Raw genomic sequence first — 19,108 nt, forward strand, 5'->3', positions numbered from 1 at the left:
ACACGCACCATCCTGAAATGGTAATTTGGCAGAGGGACAAACTAAGTAGGGGGTGAGTTAAGAGCAGTTCTAATTCTTTCAAGCTTCAGTAAGCTTCAGAGTATGCACTGAGCTGTCTTTATCTCCAAATCCTCTTGTTTCACGCTCTCTCACATCCAGAATGGAGGGAACACTGAGTCCCAATGTAAAAGCAGGTACCGGGAATGGAAAACTATGTCAAATGCAGGTCCAGAAAGTAATAAGCCTGCCACGGTTGTGTTTTAGCCAAAGTGTCACTCTGTGACAAGCAGTTTGCTTTCTGGACCTGGATTTGACACCTCTGACGATATCAGAAAATGTGTATTCTCAAGATCCAACCACAAAAGCACTCTTCTCAAAGGGGCTCTCATGTTTGGCTCCAAGTACGGGTAGTTTTTCTGCATGGCTATCTTCCAGCAATGGAGATGATAAGTAAAAACTGACTCATGAGGCTGTTATTGTTGCAGCTCCTGTGGGTGTGTCCAGAGAGGACATGCCACACAAACCCCATAAAACGCTCAATGATGCTAAACGCAGACAGAAAACGGCCTTGGCCTGCTTGCTTGTTGAAGCAAAGGGTGTCTTTGTTGTGCAACAGTATGCAAGACATTTGACAGGATTTGTGGCTCAGTCGAGTTGTCGGTAGGTCTCTGGAGGCGAGATAGATGTGTCTCTTTGTGTCCATTTGAGCCACTTCTCTGACAATCATAGGAGAATCTTTGAAGTTGTATAATGATTATGCTATTTTAAACCTGGTTAGTCCTTCAACGGTGCAAAAGATGCCATCTTTATTGTTCTCACCAATACAATCAAATCTCCTTTGTTCCCGATGAGAACACCTTTTTCCCCATTGTTTTTCTCAAAAGAACCCCTACTATCCACAAATGTCACGTCAACGATGACTACAGCTGTGATCGTTCCATCTAAAAGCTGTATTTGTAATGGCAGAGGTTTGTCCGTCAACACACACGAATAGCGTTTTACTCGTCCCTAGTCTTACCCAAGTTGTGACTGGGAATAATTTAAATAATCCCTTAATTTTCAGCATCTGCTGTGATTTAATGCTTCTCTCTATAATTAGGCTTGCAAGCTGCAGTAAGTGCAGGAAGCTTAGTGGAAAGATTTGGGGCTACTGGGGCAGGGCAGGGTGCAGGGGCTTGGGGTGCTGCAGTGGGAGGAGCAGCGGCCGGATGGACAATGGGGTGCAGTGTGTATTGAAGGGGGCTTGAGATGGTGCAGGAGGAAAGGGGGGTGATGGAGGCACAGGGGCGGCCCGGGCTTTGTCCCTGGGATGGAGACGTGGCAGGGTGGTGAGGAGGGTGACTAAACAGTACCTTTCCCATCATTGTGTAAACATAATAGCTTTCATTTCCTTCCTTCAATTACTTTGCTACTAATTAATACTGGCTTGCCTCATCTGTAAACGGATATAATCTACACTGTGTTATTATGCTGTTTGAGTGTTTCTTCCATGATAATCTTGGCAGGCAAAACCTTTTTGTTTTGCAACGACTGATCATCACCTCCCCTCCCCCCCTTCAACAAAAATGACTGCACAATGGCAGATGTCCAGACTGGGTTGATGTTGAACTTGTCAGTAACTAAACATGCGGCCATTTTAAAAGGTCAACGCACCTCTGCAAGAGGCTTGTGGCAGAAATGCAAAGACCATTTGTCATCCGCAATGACTGTAAATTGGACAGTTATACGATGAAAGCCAATCAATACATGTAGAGCGTGTTCGCCATCTGCAGTGAAGACCATGTTGAGCTCAACAATACTAAAAGTCTCACATCACATGACAATTTTGTGCTGAACTTTAGAATTCCTATCTTCTCACAAGATGTCTTGCTGTAGTGAGAAGGAAAATTGTGGAGAATCAAAGAAAAATATATGATACACCATGCAAACTAGACTATAGTTTATGAACAGGAGCATGCAAAGGAAAGGTTGGACCAGATTACCACGCCCCAGTGTAATCTGGTCCCAGGACCTGGATTTTTCAATTTCAATAAACCCCACCCTAAATGGTTCTGTTACCAGGTTTCAAGAAATTGTCAAATTAACGTTCCATTTATTTAGGCTATATGAACATGCTTTTGCACCTTCTACCGCTCTGATCACATTTCTAACTAAGAGTACAGTGAATATGTTCGTCTAAAATGCCTGTCCACAGTCGGAGTCGAGCCGTCTCTTCCCTTCCCTTTTCAGCGTCGCACACAAGAGCCGTCTGTGACTCCATCCAGTGCCGGTGTAGTGTTGTCTCATCATGTTACGATATGATATGTGATAAATAAAAATGTTCATCATACCGCGTAACCCAGTGATTTTGATGTACTGGTTTGGGATTGGTGTAATGTGGTGGCACCTCCGCCATCCGAGCCCCACCTACTACAGCTTTTAAATTGCGCTGTCACCGGCTTGGGAGCAGCTTTAACCCTTTCAGGGACAGCGGTTACTATAGTGGACAGCTTATCATGTTATCAGGTTACAGGGTGCATGAAAGGGTAAAAGGCTCTGCAGAGTGAGGTTTTATTTACGTACAGTCACGCAGACTAAGATGGCGTCCTTTATATTCGCTACGTAGCATCCGAGCATTCCACTCTCTTGGCATGACTTATCAATTTCCACTCAATACAAGCGTTACACTAATGTAAAGGTTTGGTTATTCTTAGTTTAGTTGGTCATGCCTGGGGAGGGTTGGAGGGTTGATGTAGTCTTTTCTTTTGCCAAGTACAGTACTTTTTACACTCAGGCGATGGCAAGAATTTTCAATGGATGAAGCATCTTCTGTTTATGTTCTGGTTTGACTGTTAGCATTTTTAGTAATATACAGGGGTTCGCATTACAAATTTGGTTTCATTCTTAAAAGAGCACCAGGGGATGTTGCTTGGCGCTCATATGGCGCCGCACGATCAGCTAATTTGGTGTCGTCCTCTGGGGCAGCGATCATCAATCATTTTTGCACCACAGGTTGCTTTAAGACATTTTTCGACAGACCTAGACGCACACAAATCGCACGAGCCTCATCAGTGGCCCCTCTGCGCTCTGCCACAGTTGCTGTCCCGCAAGTGGCGGAGTTTCTCATAAGGCAACCACTTGCGACTGAAATCAACTGAAATGCCCTTTGTGAATGACACAACACAACTCAAGCACTTTCCATTGCTCTTCTCCGAAAAATGAAACTGCTTGGGGTGCAAATGCCTACTGAAATACTAGAATCTGCTTCAATTCTAAATTTTTAGTGCACACCGACCAACTGCCATTATGGCCAGAATGTGTGTGATGTTCTCCATGCAAACCTCCATTTAGTTTGCAGAAACCATTCAGCAGAGTGTTCAAAGGGGCATAGAAAGGTGAATAAAATGTATCGCGGTTTACACAGATTATCACATCGCTCGCAGCTCTGCCACAAATACTGGCGCAACATGACAGGAGATCATCAAAAAGAAAAAGCAATCACCGACAACAAATGATATTGCCGTCTGCGGGACCAGGAAGTAGGGAAGTAAATGTGACCCTGCTCATCTGCTGTCAGCAGCAGATAGTTGGGCTTTTCTAACAGGTGTGCTGCAATTAATTGGATACAACAGGGGCGCCTGCACAGCAATGCATTTCAAAAATGAGACATCAAATCGTGTCTTTGCTCAAATGGAAGCCAGAAAAAGCATCAATAAGCACTGGCTGCCTTTGACATAAACACACCGAACAACAAGGTATGCTGCGTTATTTGCAGTTATGTTGGGCCAGCTGGTTGTAATTTGCATGTGCCTTCCTCAAGGTAAATCCTTAAAGTGACTATCTGCTGTAGTAGTGGTCATGTCAGAGGCTGTAGGTGTGGCAATGCATTGGCCCTGCTTCCGTCAGATGAACACAGTGGCTTTGTATGAAGTCTCAGAGATGTAAGAATCATTTTCTACATTGCTCATTAAAACTAATCCTGTGCTTACACATGCAGTATTTATTTTTAAACCTCAAACGAATAGTACCACTTTATCACGGGTGTCGGGTAGAATCCCCACGTCTTCCAAACCATAACTTTTCAGGAAACCAAGAAAACAGCATCTTTGTTGAGTCATGAACACGGCATCATCAAAAAAGCAACACTTTCGATAAGTTGGAAAAATATACTGACCAACAGAATAGATTTGTGAAAAAATATGAATTTGACCAATCCGGACATCGAAAGATTCCACCTGACAGTGTCAATTTAGTTTTAAAAAATCCCCAAGCCATCATCAAGATTGTGTTGTTGCTGAGTACCCATCCATTCATTTTCTGTACCGCAGGGGCCTATTCTGACAAGGGTGTCGGGTGAGGTGGAGCCTATCCCAGTTTATAGGCATGTAGACAAACAAGCATTCACACCAAGGTGAATCTAGTCTTCAATTAACCTACGATGCATGTTTTTGGACTGTGGGAGGGAGCCCAGAGAAACCCAATGCAAGCACAGAAAGAGCATGCAAACTCCACACAGTAAAACCTGCACACTGGTTTAAACGCGAACCTCAGAGAACATTATCTTCAACTGTTGGCAAATAAATTAGCACGCAAAAGGGCAGAGCAGGCGTCATGGTCAGGAGAATAAGTGGCAGCCTTTCATTGACTTGTTTAGTGAAATAAAGGCATAAAAAGGTTAAGCATTTTTTGACTGATAACTCTGCTCCCACCCCTTTCACCTCCTGCAGAGAGCCTTAATAGCATCCATCAATCTTGCTATATTTAACACAAGCTCCACTGTATCGATCCACACCCCAGAATAAGGATGGTCACACCGCTCGCTGGGAAGCCAAATGCAAACAAGCGAGCGACACATCCGGAAAAGCCAATTACATTACCGTCATAGTGTATTTTGTCATTTGAGAGGGAAATTCAGACAAGTAAGAAAATCTGTCCTGTTCGGCAGTAAGCGGAGGGATCCGAATGGAGGGTCAGCCTGAGGCAAGTGAAGCAAAGGCAGGAAAGCGGTCAGATTGTTAATTCAAGTTGTCAGAATGTGTATGTGACATTCACCTGACATTCGCGGTCTCATGCTGTTTGCTGTGGCAAACGTGGTTTGTGTGGTTGTATTGACACATTCTCGCCGGACTCTGGGAACTCTTCTCAACATTGTCCACAGACTCATGATGCAGAGCTGAATCATAGACGTGATATATTTATGTCACGGTCATATTCAACATTTCCGTGACATTTGACACAGATCTATTGTATCGCTACATAAAGAAATGACACACAGATAACTGAGCTTCTATCGAGTGCCGACAGACTATGCTAAGATTGATATCTCACTTTTGTAAAGAAATAGTCAATCTTTGACTTGCTAATTAATGGATATATCTTTGATAAATTCTTAACAAGGAATGTTCTTTAGCCCCAGTGTTCTCAAGACAATTGAACTATGACCGATTAGATTCAAAGTGGCAGCTAATACTCTTTTTGCAATACAGGTACAGTCTCGGGAAGATATTGATATGGTATAGGCCGAACACTAAATCTGCGAATGAGTGTGTATCATAAATACAGCCCGCACATGTGCAACTGCTGTATTTCCACTCAAAGGTGATCAGCATCACGCACCAGGAAGCATCAGATTGATCAGCCTGGTTCAAATGGTAAGGGCCGGAGGTGCTAGAGGGGCACAGCGTCAATAAAATATCACATCTGCATTAAAATGCCATCTCTACCACAGATCCTGCGATTTCAGGGACACCAGTTTAAAAGCGGTTGAAGTGTGAGCCTCCTGCACCAGAAGAACATCTTCATTATTTATTGGCTTCGTCTCTATTTGACTGTCTCACCAAGGTAGGGGGCAGGGATGTGGAGCAGTCATACTTGATCCTGAAACAACATGCACTTAATGATATCACAAGCTTGAGCGCACTTGTGGGGGTGGGGTATGCAAACGGTTGAAATGATGGTGATGGTCTTGGCGTGGGGGGATGAATGGCGACGTTAGGTAGGGTGAGCCCATTATAACATTGAATAATTGGCAGAGGATTCACATCGGATTTTCAGGTTGCATCGTATCAGGTGTCAACATTGAGTCTGAAGCATCTACATGTCATCACAGGTTTTTTTAAAAAAAATCAATTCAAAATAACTCCGTAACTCATTCTCAAACATATAGATTTGAAAGTGTGTACTTGTCACACAAAAACAATGAAATACCGTAAATTCCGGATAACAAGCCGCTACTTTTTTTCCACACTTTCAACACTACGGCGTGTAATATGAAGCGGCTTTTTAAATTTTTTTTTCCATGGCGGGAAAAACGTGGACCAATAAAATGAATGAGTCTTTCACTGAGGTCCAATGAGATTGTATGACTAATCACAGCTTCCGCTCTTTTTGCCGTAGCGGGGGGAAATGTGTTACCCGGCAACAGTCGACAAGCGAAATGAATGAGTCGTACACAGGGGTCTAATGAATTGTATGATTACCGGTCATCACGACTTCCTTATTTCAGTCTTTCTTCTAACCCTGATCAACATGGAGAATACCAGACGCAAAGCATATGATGCAGCTTTTAAACTAAAAGCGATCACTCTGGCAGTTGAAGAAGGAAATCGAGCTGCTGCCCGTAATCTTGGCAAAGACGAGTCGATGGTGTGAAGGTGGAGGCTCCGGCAAGAAGAACTGAGCCAGTGTAAAAAGCTTTTAAAGCTTTTAAAGGTGGGCCGTCGTGGTGTTATAGATTCATGAAACGGAAAAGCCTGTCTATTTGGGCACGCACGACGTTGTGTCAGCAGCTCCCTCGCAATTACGAGGACAAACTTGCTTCGTTCCGCACATTCACACAAACAAAGATAGTGGAGAATTCCATCAGCCCAGATGAAATAATAAATATGGACGAAGACCCTCTGACATTTGATTTGCCTCTCACTCGGACTGTAATTAAAAAAGGTGACTCCCCGTCATACTGAAAACAAGCGGCCACGAGAGAACACATTTTACCTGTGTTTTGAGCTGCACAGCATCGGGCTGCCAACGATGATCATTTTTAAGCGGCTGACTATAGAAATAATTTCATATATCTTTTCCCATTTATATGATTTGCATTATTCTATTTAAAGCCTAGTGGGCTGCAGTATTTCTCCTCGTAATTACGCAAATGCACATCAAGATCTCTCTTTGTCTGGCCTCTTATTATGTGTTTCAGCGTAATTTTGTTGTGCAAATGCCTTTATCATGCTCATAAAAATATGGAGATTATTTTAACCTTGAGAAATTTTGCGGGTTTTTTTCTGCGGGGGTTCAGCGGGGGACCGCACCCGGAGGCGCTCCACGGCGGCAGGGACGCAGAAGCAAACCCCCGCCTACTCATTGGCCAGCGGTTTACAGTACGGTGTGGCGCATATATTTACTAAATTGATTTTTCTTCATAAATCTGAGCATGCGGCTCTTAATCAGGTGCGGTCTGTAGCCCAGAATTTACGGTAACTATCTTGAATTGATTAAAATTACAAGCGAAGACGTGTGGTGGGGCTTACTGCTTTGCATGTCTTCTTATTTACAGCATCCACTTTTTTTCTTCTGCCATTTTTCTTCTCTTAGCTGTTCTTTTTGGGGCTGGTGGGAATAAATGTCAGAAATAAGCCTTAAAAGCCCCCCAAAGATCACAACACACGTTGAGTTAATCCTTTGTCACTGTCTGAACTGAGCACTGATGAGATGATGTTCAGCCTCAGGAAAAAAAAAAAAAGGAAACACATCACCAAAATGGATAATTTGATGCTCTGTCGGGCTGCCTTCTTGTTTGGTATGCTGATGTCTCATGTGGCAAGGGTTCAAGCTATGGGTCAAATTTTGAATCCAGAAGAATGTTAATTTTGACAGATTCTACATTTTCAGATTGCCTAATGAGGTCTCGGTCAGGCATACCATCACAATGGGGCCACGGGTAAAACAATTCGCAGACATGTCATCGCCATTTGATTGGGACATAAATCTGACTCTCTCATAAGAGGTGAGTCAGTCCACTAATCCACCTTTTTTTAGTTACGGATCAGTGGTAAAAATTTGATGGATATGGAAAATCAGCACTAGTGACTGTGCTTTTACCCTGACCGTGGCTCTCTAATCCAATAATCACGAACAGTAAACCTACACTTGCAATCATGCTGTATATTCACTCTTTAACCCTTTCAGGGACAGCGGTTACTACAGTGGACAGCTTTTCATGTAATCAGGTTAAAGGGTGCATGAAAGGCTTAATATATACCCTTACTTGCATGATCAGTCTTACCAATTTTGTGTTATGTTTTTTTTTTTAGCTGCCACAGGCAGCATCTTATTCCATACTTGACAGCTCCTCCGTTGCTGATCCTTGGAATTTGCATAGAACACGTCACACAAGTTCAAATTATGTGTATGCAGGGTTTTTCTTCACACGCACTCGAGCTATTTTTTTATACCGCAATAATTTGACCTATTTTATGTAAGTCTTTTGGATGTTGCTGAACTTGAGCTTGAATCATTTGTGGGAATCTGTCTAAACTGAGATCTGAGTAAGCTTATTGTGGGCTGGGGTTTCAATGACAACTTTGCTGTCTTTTGGTAGTATTTTAGAAGTAAATATAAGTAATATTCTGCCTTTACAAATGCAAAAATACAGTACTTTTTTTTCTGTCGGGGAAGTCGAATGGAACCAGCAGTGTAGACCAACACTGCATGAAAATGAGAGGCATTTATAATATTTTTGACTCATACGGCGACATAAAAACATCCAAGCATTGTCAACACCCCTCAGTATGATGCATTGTAAATGAACAATGTGGTGTGTGTGCTTTACCACCCCACTGCAGATGCTTCACTCCAGCTGGTCACCTTATTGTGATTATTCTATTTGGGTTTTGACTTGTGTATCAATAGATGCAGGGGCGGAGCTCATGTTTTATGCATGATGGGCTGAGGTCCGGTAATGTCAGCAAGATCAAAACGATGAATCAATCAATGTATAACCACTTGTTGTCGTATAATTTGTTTCATGTGAACAAAAGACCTTACTGTTCACAAGTGCATGTTTTTGGGTGTCTTTAAGTCGGTGAAAAATGTTGTCACCCTGAGCTTCTCGTTTGCGTGAATTGTGTTCGGAACGATTTTCAGGAGGAGGCCTCCACCTGACCTCTGCAAGATCATCAGCAACAATAATGCCTTTGGGGCTTTAATTCAATGCTGCTCTGCACTTGCACTCGACAACAATACACTACATTACACACGATATTGGCTTTTGCTCACATTCACGTTCACATTTTCCATTCACATTTATGAGTGATCAACATGAACGCATTATTAGTCCAAGGTTCGCATTGATTTTACAACATTAACAAAGCAAAATTGCAGGAAGTACAATTGTAAGACTAAAACATGGGGAAAAGATGCAGATTAAAAAGACGGAGGAAGAACGTGGGCCAAACTCTTTATAAATATATATACTGTATATATATAGTTGTAGTTTTTGAATTCTTTCACACAATAACGTGCCTAGCTGTTGTATGTACAGACGTACCAATCGGAGTGGAAAGGGCTTAATTAAATATTTCTCAATTCCAAGAGGCAACAGGCCATTTCAAACACATTGCAAGAGCCTGTGGCTGCAAGCTTTTCAACACAGACTGTATCGAGGAGATCATCGCGTTTGCGGCGCTCATTTCATATCTGGTAAGTTATTTGATTTTACACAGGGGTGTGCAAACTCGGTCCTCAAGGGCTGATGTCCTGGCTGTTTTCCATCTCTCCCTGCTGAAACACACCTGATTCAAAGGATCAGCTCAGCAGCAAGCTCTGAAGAAGCAAGATAATAATCCTGGTCATTTGAATCAGTTGTGGTGCAGCAGGGAGAGATGGAAAACAGGCAGGACATCTGCCATTGAGGACTGAGTTTAACTTCTATGTCTTGAAATGTTGAGTCAGGAATTGTGGAATAATGGCAAGGTGTTTGCTACTGGTGAGACCTAGTCAACTCATTCATCTATGATGAGCTTTGGTGCACAATAGCTTCATGTAATTTAAGCTTTTAATTTGTTAGCATGATTGCTTTTTTTTATCTTTACCTTAGCCGTTTTACCGTGGGCATGTCAGAATGCCTCGGTGACTTAAAAGGAGCCCTACGATTCAGTCCCCGCAACATCATCGTCGAAACAATTTGATGAGATTCACAGTTCCCTTTTATTCAGAATCATCTTTTTTGGCCAAGTATGTGGAACACACAAGGAATTTGTCTCCGGTAGTACAGGCTACACTAGTATCATCATAAACAAGGACATGACAACCTACCAAGCAACAAAACAAACATCGGACGATCTGGCTGCGTTACTCACCCTGCATTGCAAGTAGAGGAGGCTGTGAGTTTGTCAGTAGTGTGTATCAAACTGGTACTCTTTCACATGAATCATAACTCAACAAGTAGCTCTCGCTTTGAAAAAGTTGACCCCTGCATTACGCAATGATATGGAATATCGCAGAGCCAAACCAATAATGGAAAGCCACACTTAGTGCCACTTTACGTGAAGTATCTCATTCTCTGACACCCTCAATCTTTTTTCTATTAGCAAAACTATTAGCAAAGTGCTTTAGTTTAATTTATATCTGTGTGTTTAAATCGTACACTCGCGACAGAGCATGAAAGATCAATCAAAAACTAACCAATTTGCTGAGAAGCCAGCTTTCAATCCATCCAGCTGTATTCTTCCACTTATCAAGATTTAGGCAGTAGTAACCTAAGCAGAGAAGCTCAGGCTACCCTCCCCCTGGCCACTTCGCTAAGCTCTTCCGGGGGGATCCCGAGACATTCTGAGGCCAAGCTGACGCACATAGAGCTCTTTTCGAAGACAATATTTCTATGGTGGGAGGCAAATGGCTGATTTTATGTGTGTACAAGGCTTACTGCGTGTTGTTGATTTGGTAAACGGGTCTCTGCCAAGCTCGGTGTGCAGCCGCAACAAAGGGAGTGTCGTTGGAGATGTGCCTGGCAGAGTGACAATTTGGTGGCAGAAAGTCAAGTTCAACACAAGTGTCAGCTCAGGATAGACTGCCGGTGTATCACAATTTTGGTCTTGTTGGAGGCACAATACCAATACCGAGCTCTGCAGACAAGCATAATGGATGTCCGAAGCATAGGATTTCATTCGGAATTAAGTGAAGTGCGGGCATCAAATCATCTGAATCATTGTAGAAATCCATTTATTAAACACATTATTATTATTACTATTAGTTTGGAAAATAGATGGATTATTATTATTCATAGTAGTAGTAGTAGTACTAGTAGTAATATTGTTTTTATTGTCGTTTATCTTATTCTTTCGGCAAAGCTTTGGGAGCACACAAATGTTGAGATGGGACTTCACAGAACAAATGTTTTGGACCTATCCTCTTTACCCATGTCAAAAAAAACTGTCGCCTGCACCTTTAGGTCACAAATGACGCGCACTGTTTTGAAGGAATGAGAGGAGCTATTTTGATTGGCCGTGGTCAAAGACGGCTGTGATCACCCCCACAGCGGTGTAGGACCTCTCCGTCTCACATACACCTACCTGCACTCACCTGCGAGGTTGCTCACGCCGAGTCTAATAGGCCTCCATGTAGAGTAATGTCGCGTGCCACACAGGATGAATGCTGTTTAAAAAAAAAAAAAAAAAAAAAAGTCCATAGTCTCTTCAGTGCGTACTGTCGTTTTCTACAGGGCCTCCTCTTGGTGGAATATGCCATGAGTGAAACTACTCACATTGGAAAAAAAAAGGCAAATTATTGACAACATTTCATGTAATTAGAATCCAATTAAAACAACCTGCCCTCAGAAGTCTTAGTCTGAGAGCAATAATAGGCATATGTTGAATTATGAAAGACTCTCAAAAGAAACAATGACAACATTCATGAGTATGAGAATACATCAAAATATGTTGTCGTAAAGAAAGCTTTCTCTTGCTGTGTACTGTGCTCCAGTTGACCATCCTCTGAGTAATGAATATATCCTAAGGTTGGAAGAACAGTCGGTCTAATAGGCGATGCTCCTTTGTTGAATATTAACTGTATTCAGCTAAGTACACCCTCGTCCAAGTTAATTAAGGTTGACATTAAATGAATACATGTGTGTTGGAGAAGGAGAGAACATTGTGGATGAAGAGGACCTCTCCCTAATTGAGTTTGCGTCTGAATTCGCCACTGACGGCGCCTTTGTTCTGCCAGGAAAAAAAAAAAAAGCCGTGCAGCTGAAGTAAGCTCTGCGTACGTGGCTATCGACGCATGTGTCTGTTGTTGAAGTCATTCTTAGCATGAATTTTTAAAATCATTCTTGACCTACATACTAAATGGTAACTTATGTCAGGAAAATCATATGTCTTTCACAAATGTAAGCGGAGATACCCCTTCAGCAACTGTTCGGTGTGATTCCTTTACAATTAGAGTGAAATTATTGTGACGTGTGTGCGCGTATCTCACTGAAGCTTTTAAATACTAGCCTCTCATGCAAAGCCTTTAGGATCGAGTCTGGGACTGCTGCACCTTGTGGTTGTACGTGTCTTTTTTTCTTTTTTTACTTCATAAAGGTCAGATTGCTTTGATGCTGTGATGAAGAATAATTGGGGTTTTGTTTAGCTCCAAGGCTCCTGAATGTTCTCGGAAAAAAAACATGTTTTTGCTCTGATTATTTTCTGTTGTGTGCATACACTCAAAATACACTTGTATGTTAAACATTAGGTTCTTGTTCATGAATAATTCCTACAGAAGTTAATCTCTGTTGAATATTAAATAGCTAATATTAATCTAAATGAAACCAACAGACATGGTCAAAAGCTTATCGCGGTGCATATAAAACACAAACTTAATTGGAAAACAAAAAAACTCTCCAGGAGCACCTCAATGTCCAAATTTAATTGGTTTTGCGACTCAAAATGTTTGCAAATCATCTTAATCCATTCCTGCCGCCCAATTGTTATATTTACACACATGCGCGCACACACACATATATTAACAGTTTAATCGGTGTGTGGTTGAATATTAATACAGTATAATGAAAAAATAAGTGAAACCATAGTTCACTTTGAAGAAATAAACACACAACAAACAAAAACCAAAGTGCTTAAGTGTGGAGGGCTAATCTGTTGGAAGAGTCTCCTTTCAAAGTACCATAATCTTATTAAGATGTTTTTTTTCTTTTGTCTGTGTTTCTGTTGTTGTTTGAGAAAGTGTCGGAAAACATACAGTACATACAAGGAACTTATTGTCAACATGAAAATAAATTATTTGTAAAAAAAAATAAAAATAGTACCGGTAATTATTTAAAAAAAACAACAACTCTTGACTAAGATGAGTAAAATCATTTTGAGTGTGTTTATACATGCCGAAGAAACATTTATTTGTTGTCTTCGACTTGATATTTGCGTATCTCTTAATTGTTATCTTTGAATGATCTGACTTGAGTTTTCCACCCCCACTGTGTGTTAATAAATGTGGGACTACATAACCTGTAAACACGCCCTCCCTTCTTCCCTTCTCATAGCCATGGCCGACTTCCATGTCCAACCAGAGCCAGTGCATGCTGAGGAGTCTGGTGTGGCCAGATTCCAGTGCCAAATCCATGGCCTACCAGAACCTGTTATTAGCTGGGAAAAAGACGGGCGTCCTGTGGACACCAAGGATAAGAGGTCTGAATTGCAATACATTATGACACCTGAGCTTTGTATCACTTCATTGTTATTTTCAGGTAGACTGAAGTCATAAAAATTATGGAGTCACATATTCTCAATCAGTCAGGCTTCCCTTCATCTACATGAGGCATTCCCAGGCCAACTGTTAAGTCACGGTTGGAGTTCCTACAGTGTGTATAAGGTCTGCTTTGAGGCTCCCTTTGGGTTCGACATGCCGAGAAGCCAGAACCAGGGAGGTGTCCAGGGGTCCTCCGTAACAGATACTGCAGCCAACTTAAGTGTCTCTCCCTAATGTGGAGGAATAAGCGGCTTGACTCGGAGTCCCTCCTGGATGGTTAAGAGGTCCACCTTACAATGTCCCTGGGGGTGATGTCCACTGCTTGTATCCATAATCACGTTCTTTGAGTCACAAGCCAGAGCTCACAACTCTTACGTGCTCATAGGTGAGAATGGGAATGTAAGTGGGCTAGATAAATTGAGACCTTGGCTGGTTGCTTGAACTCTCTCTCTTGCTCTCTTTGCACCAATCCTCCTGTCAATCTCCAACATGAAACGTGAAAAAGACTCGAAGACATGTAAGCCTTCCACATGATGAAGAACCATCTAAACATTCAAAAAGCAAACCATCTAAAAGCGGCAGAAATGATAGCTTTGGCCACTAAATTGGGAACCTTAGAGAATTTAGCTGAACCGAGAAACGTGGTCCTTAAAAATATTGTGAGTAATAATTTGCACCTCCGTCTATCCATCCATTATCTGTCGCATTTATCCTAATTTTCTCTTTTAGGTACACGCTTCTCCCTACAGGTGTTCTGCAGATTACAGGAGTGCGTGAGGAGGACAGTGGAAAGTTCTTCTGTGTGGCTCATAACAGCGCAGGAGTGAAACACAGCGCTGAGGCCCTCCTTTCTGTTTCAGGTTGTTACATTTCACATCTTTAACAGCAGCATACCACGAGCAGTCTGGCATTCTCCCTTTGAACAAACTCTTGACTAGCATCACTGTATATTAAAACTTTTGGCTCCGGATCCTTTGTTGTGCCTGTCACCATTCCGGTATACTGTACTCCCAAGATCTTCTAAACCTATTGTTTATCTGTCAGATCTTACAGATAGAGTATATTGGTTACTGGGCTACTCAGAAATCCAATTAAAGGATGCCATCCATCATCCCATTCCTATCTTCAATACCTACCTTTCTTTTTCCAGGCTCCCAGTCATCTGTTTACAAAGAACCAATGATCCTAGTTGGTCCAGAAAATCTCACTCTCACTGTTCACCAAACTGCCATTTTGGAGTGTGTGGCGACAGGATACCCTCGCCCCATTGTGTCTTGGAGCAGGCTAGGTAATGAAAAAAACATGTTGCGATTACGTCAAAGCGGTCTATTGTTTGTCAGTTTTTATTTTTATTTTTATTATTCTGCATGTCATACAAGTGCACACCCTATCAAATTGCCTAGTCATGCATGCTATATCAGCATGAGAGTCTCACATGTGATGTATCCACATTAGTATTCCCACACCCACGCAGCTTTGATTTGTCTCCGGTTGTCTGATGTGTTTTCATCCATATGTTCTTGTTTCAGTGTAACGTGTTTTGTATCTGTGATGCAATGGGACGACGTAAGACTTAAGGGATGATCATAAATAGGTTTTTGATAACTACATGCCTCATCTCCTCAGGAAGCTGGGAGGAAAGAGAGGAGATCCTGGAGACTAATTGCTTTCCAGGGCTGAGACATATGCAATTAGGTTCCCACCCACCCTCGGTGCACATTGTAATTCTTGACTCTAACACAAATCTGTTTTGATCAGTTTATCAATATGCCATGTTTTCCTTACCTATAATCCAAACTGATTTGCTATTCGAAATATAAACTGGTGCCCTTTTCCTCACCGGGTGAAGCACAATCACGTTGATGTTCTAGTCTTACACAACATCTCAAGAATGCAAATGCGAGCACAATGGGATTTGTACATGCTAAATTACATCAAAGAGGCTGGAATAAGATGCATGATGAAGCTAATAGTTTCACATCACTCATTGTTTAATGCTGGAGTTTGTTTGCTACTATTCATTGTGCTCCACTACACCCTGTGAGCTCCAGCTCTTTCTTTCCTGACACTAAGTTAATTAGTTCCTGGCTGAGGGAATGGGAGAGAAAGAAGTTTTGCAGTCAAGGAAGCAAAAAGAATAAAGGTGCTGTTGTTTAGACAAAGCTGGACTGGTGCTTTGCAGTCCAGCGGGAGGTTGTGGAAACATACAATAAACATTATAATTCCCGGCGCTGAGAAAGAGGAAAGCAATGAATAGTTTGCCCCAGCAGAGCTCTTGTCACTGGTGAAGTGAGCATTTTTTTCCCTGTCCTTTTTGATTTAGTTCCTATTTAGACGGTTGTCCTCAAAACCCAATAACTGAGATTATCAATATCTTTATTTCATTATTGTGCTCATTTAACGTTTGACTGGTCAATTGCAAACTTGCATTTTCAGCGACAAGGAAAATGTTAAAAAAAAATTCTTGTGAGAATTAAAACTGTGAACTTTATGAACCCTGACAAAACCTGAAAATTTGCTATGCTCACTTGAATGCGCCCGCTCAGTGAGATTCAGGCTTTAGAGTCTCCTATCTCAAAAAACAAACAACCCCCCCTCCAGATATTATTATTATTTATTATTATTATTATCATCCATCCATTGTCTGAGCAGCTTATCCTCACGAGTCTCGCGGGCATGCAAGAACCTATCCTAGCTGTCTTAACACGGGTCACACATCGACGAACAACCATCCGCTCTGACACTCACACCTAGGCACAATTAACCTGCCATGCATTATTTTCGGAATGTGGGAGGAAACTGGAGTACCCAGAAAACCCATGCAGGCACGGGGAGAATATGCAAACTCCATACAAGAAGGCCAGGGCCGGAATTGAACCCTGCACCTTTTGCACTTTGAGGCCTACAATTTGTGCTACCAGTCAGACATCGTGCCACCCCATTTTTATTCTTACTATTATTATTATTATAATTATTATCATAATTGTGATTATTATAAAGATTCTGTGTGACTTCTCTCTGAACTGTATTGTTTTAGCGGCAGTCAGACAGTTAATGCACCAGTGCCTGGTCTTTTAACACATAAAACATGGACCATACAGGATGCAGATGAACATCTGAAAAGGGATGAAAATGTCCTTCTGCCATTGCCTCATTGCTAATGTCAGTGCCGGGCATTATAATGTTTATTGTACAGTATGTTTCCACAATCTCCCGCTGGACAAGTCATTGCTGGCATTGGGATGACAGGAAGCAGAGGAAAGGGTGGGGAAAGTAGTATATCCGGAGCAAAGGTATGGGTTTAGAAGTTAGTTGGTGATGTCAGCACTGGAGCTAAAATCTGTACATCGATACATTGCAAGTGATTATCTTATTATATAACCTTGTGTAAGTGTTTTTTTTTCTTTATGGAAGGTTTAATGCCGACATTAAAGCAGCAAAACAATTACATTCTAATAAAAACTATGACATGGCGGCCCGGTAGTCCAGTGGTTAGCGTTAGCGTAGTGGGTTTTCTCCGGGTACTCCGGTTTCCTCCCACATTCCAAAAACATGCATGGCAGGCTGATTGAACGCACTAAATTGTCCCTAGGTGTGAGTGCGCATGGTTGTTCGTCTCTGTGTGCCCTGTGATTAGCTGGCAACCGGTTCAGGTGTCCCCCGCCTACTTCCCGAAGACGGCTGGGATAGGCTCCGGCACCCCCCGCGACCGTTGTGAGGATTAAGCGGTTCTGTAAATGGATGGATGGATAAAAACTATGACAGCATCCATCCATCTTCCGATCCGCTTTATCCATCTCACGGGGGGTGCTGAAGCCTATCACAGTCATCTTCTGGCAGTAGGCGGGGGACACCCTGAGCCAATCACAGGGCACACAGAGACGAACAACCATCCGCGCTCACCTTCACACCCAGGGACAATTTAGAGTGTTCAGTCAGCCAAGCATGTTTTTGGAATGTGGGAGGAAACCAGAGTACCCAGAGAAAACCCACGCAGGCATGGGGAAAATATGCAAATTCCACACAGGAAGGCCAGAACCGGGATCGAACCCACGACATCTGCGCTATGAGGTCCACGCGCTAACCACTGGGCCCACCGGGCCGCCCACTATGACAACATATCAAATGAAAATTGAACCAATTGAATAACATTTGAAAACATGACTTCTCACAGGAATGTACTCGTTTTAGCATATCCCAAATCAAGGATTTATAGGAAGCTGATGTGAGTGTTTGATTATTATCTCAATCGCAGCAACCTCCGCATCTATTTTATCAGCACCATATGTTCTCAAGTACTGTACACTCAAAGAAGCACTGCCAGAACTGGCGGTTGCATCCTTGAATTTAATAGCACATCTACCGAGACACAAATTGCTAAAGGTTTGTCCTAGCATAAGTGAAGAGCACTCTGAGGGTGCAGACATTCAGAACATGCAAGATGCAGATTCTTGTTGAAAACCTTATCCTGAATGTCCATGTTGAATTGAAATACACAAAAAAATATTTCAGATTTGACTCCGATAGCTCAATAAGGTTTTTCTAAATTTAGTATTTATAAATAAATAAATAAATATATATATATATATATATACATATTTATAAATATATATATATTTTTAAAAAAATCCTCGTCTCACCCCCCCTCGGGTGGTCCCTCATTCAGCTCGGGTCCTCTACCAGAGGCCAGGAAGCTTGAGGGTTCTGCGCAGTATCCTTGCTGTTCCCAGCACTGCACATTTCTGGACTGAGATGTCCGATGTTGTTCCCGGGATCTGTTGCAACCACTCATCTAGTTTGGGGGTCACTGCCCCGAGTGCTCCGACCACCACAGGCACGACTGTCACCTTTACCTTCCAGGCTCTCTCCAGCTCCTCTCTGAGCCCTTGGTATTTCTCAAGTTTCTCGTGTTCCTTCTTTCTGATGTTTCCATCACTTGGGACCGCTACATCCACTACAACGGCTTTCCTCTGCCCTTTATCTATGATCACGATATCTGGTTGGTTCGCCATTATGCTTGCGTACAGTCTCAGGGTGCTGGATTTGGGATGGAACCCTCCATGCATGGTTAGGAGCTTTCGGGTCTTAACGTCCGTGGTCTGAATCTCTTCCTTTGGCCACCTTATTATTCCTGCAGGGTATCTGATCACTGGCAGGGCATAGCTGTTTATTGCCTGGGTCTTATTCTTGCCATTGAGCTGGCTTCTTAGGACTTGCCTCACTCGCTGGAGGTATTTGGCCGTAGCCGCTTTCCTTGTTGCCAGTTCGAGGTTGCCATTGGCTTGTGGTATACCGAGGTACTTGTAGCTGTCCTCAATGTCTGCTATTGTTCCTTCAGGGAGTGAGACCCCTTCAGTGCGGACTACCTTTCCTCTCTTAGTCACCATCC

At 42.4% G+C, this 19,108-nt stretch overlaps 1 protein-coding gene across 1 annotated transcript in view; it reads left to right on the forward strand.

Moving 5' to 3' along the window:
• igdcc3 (immunoglobulin superfamily, DCC subclass, member 3) overlaps positions 1-19,108 on the forward strand; it is a 75,559-nt gene that overhangs the window by 26,259 nt on the left and 30,192 nt on the right. The window contains exons 3-5 of the mRNA XM_086108176.1: positions 13,514-13,658; positions 14,449-14,579; positions 14,870-15,007. Of these exons, the coding sequence (XP_085964302.1) occupies positions 13,514-13,658; positions 14,449-14,579; positions 14,870-15,007 (414 nt within the window). The remainder of the gene's footprint in view (positions 1-13,513; positions 13,659-14,448; positions 14,580-14,869; positions 15,008-19,108) is intronic.

This window comes from Hippocampus guttulatus, chromosome 3, assembly GCF_054856545.1.
Source record: "Hippocampus guttulatus isolate MCC_2025c chromosome 3, RoL_Hgut_1.0, whole genome shotgun sequence".
Classification (NCBI taxonomy): domain Eukaryota; kingdom Metazoa; phylum Chordata; class Actinopteri; order Syngnathiformes; family Syngnathidae; genus Hippocampus; species Hippocampus guttulatus.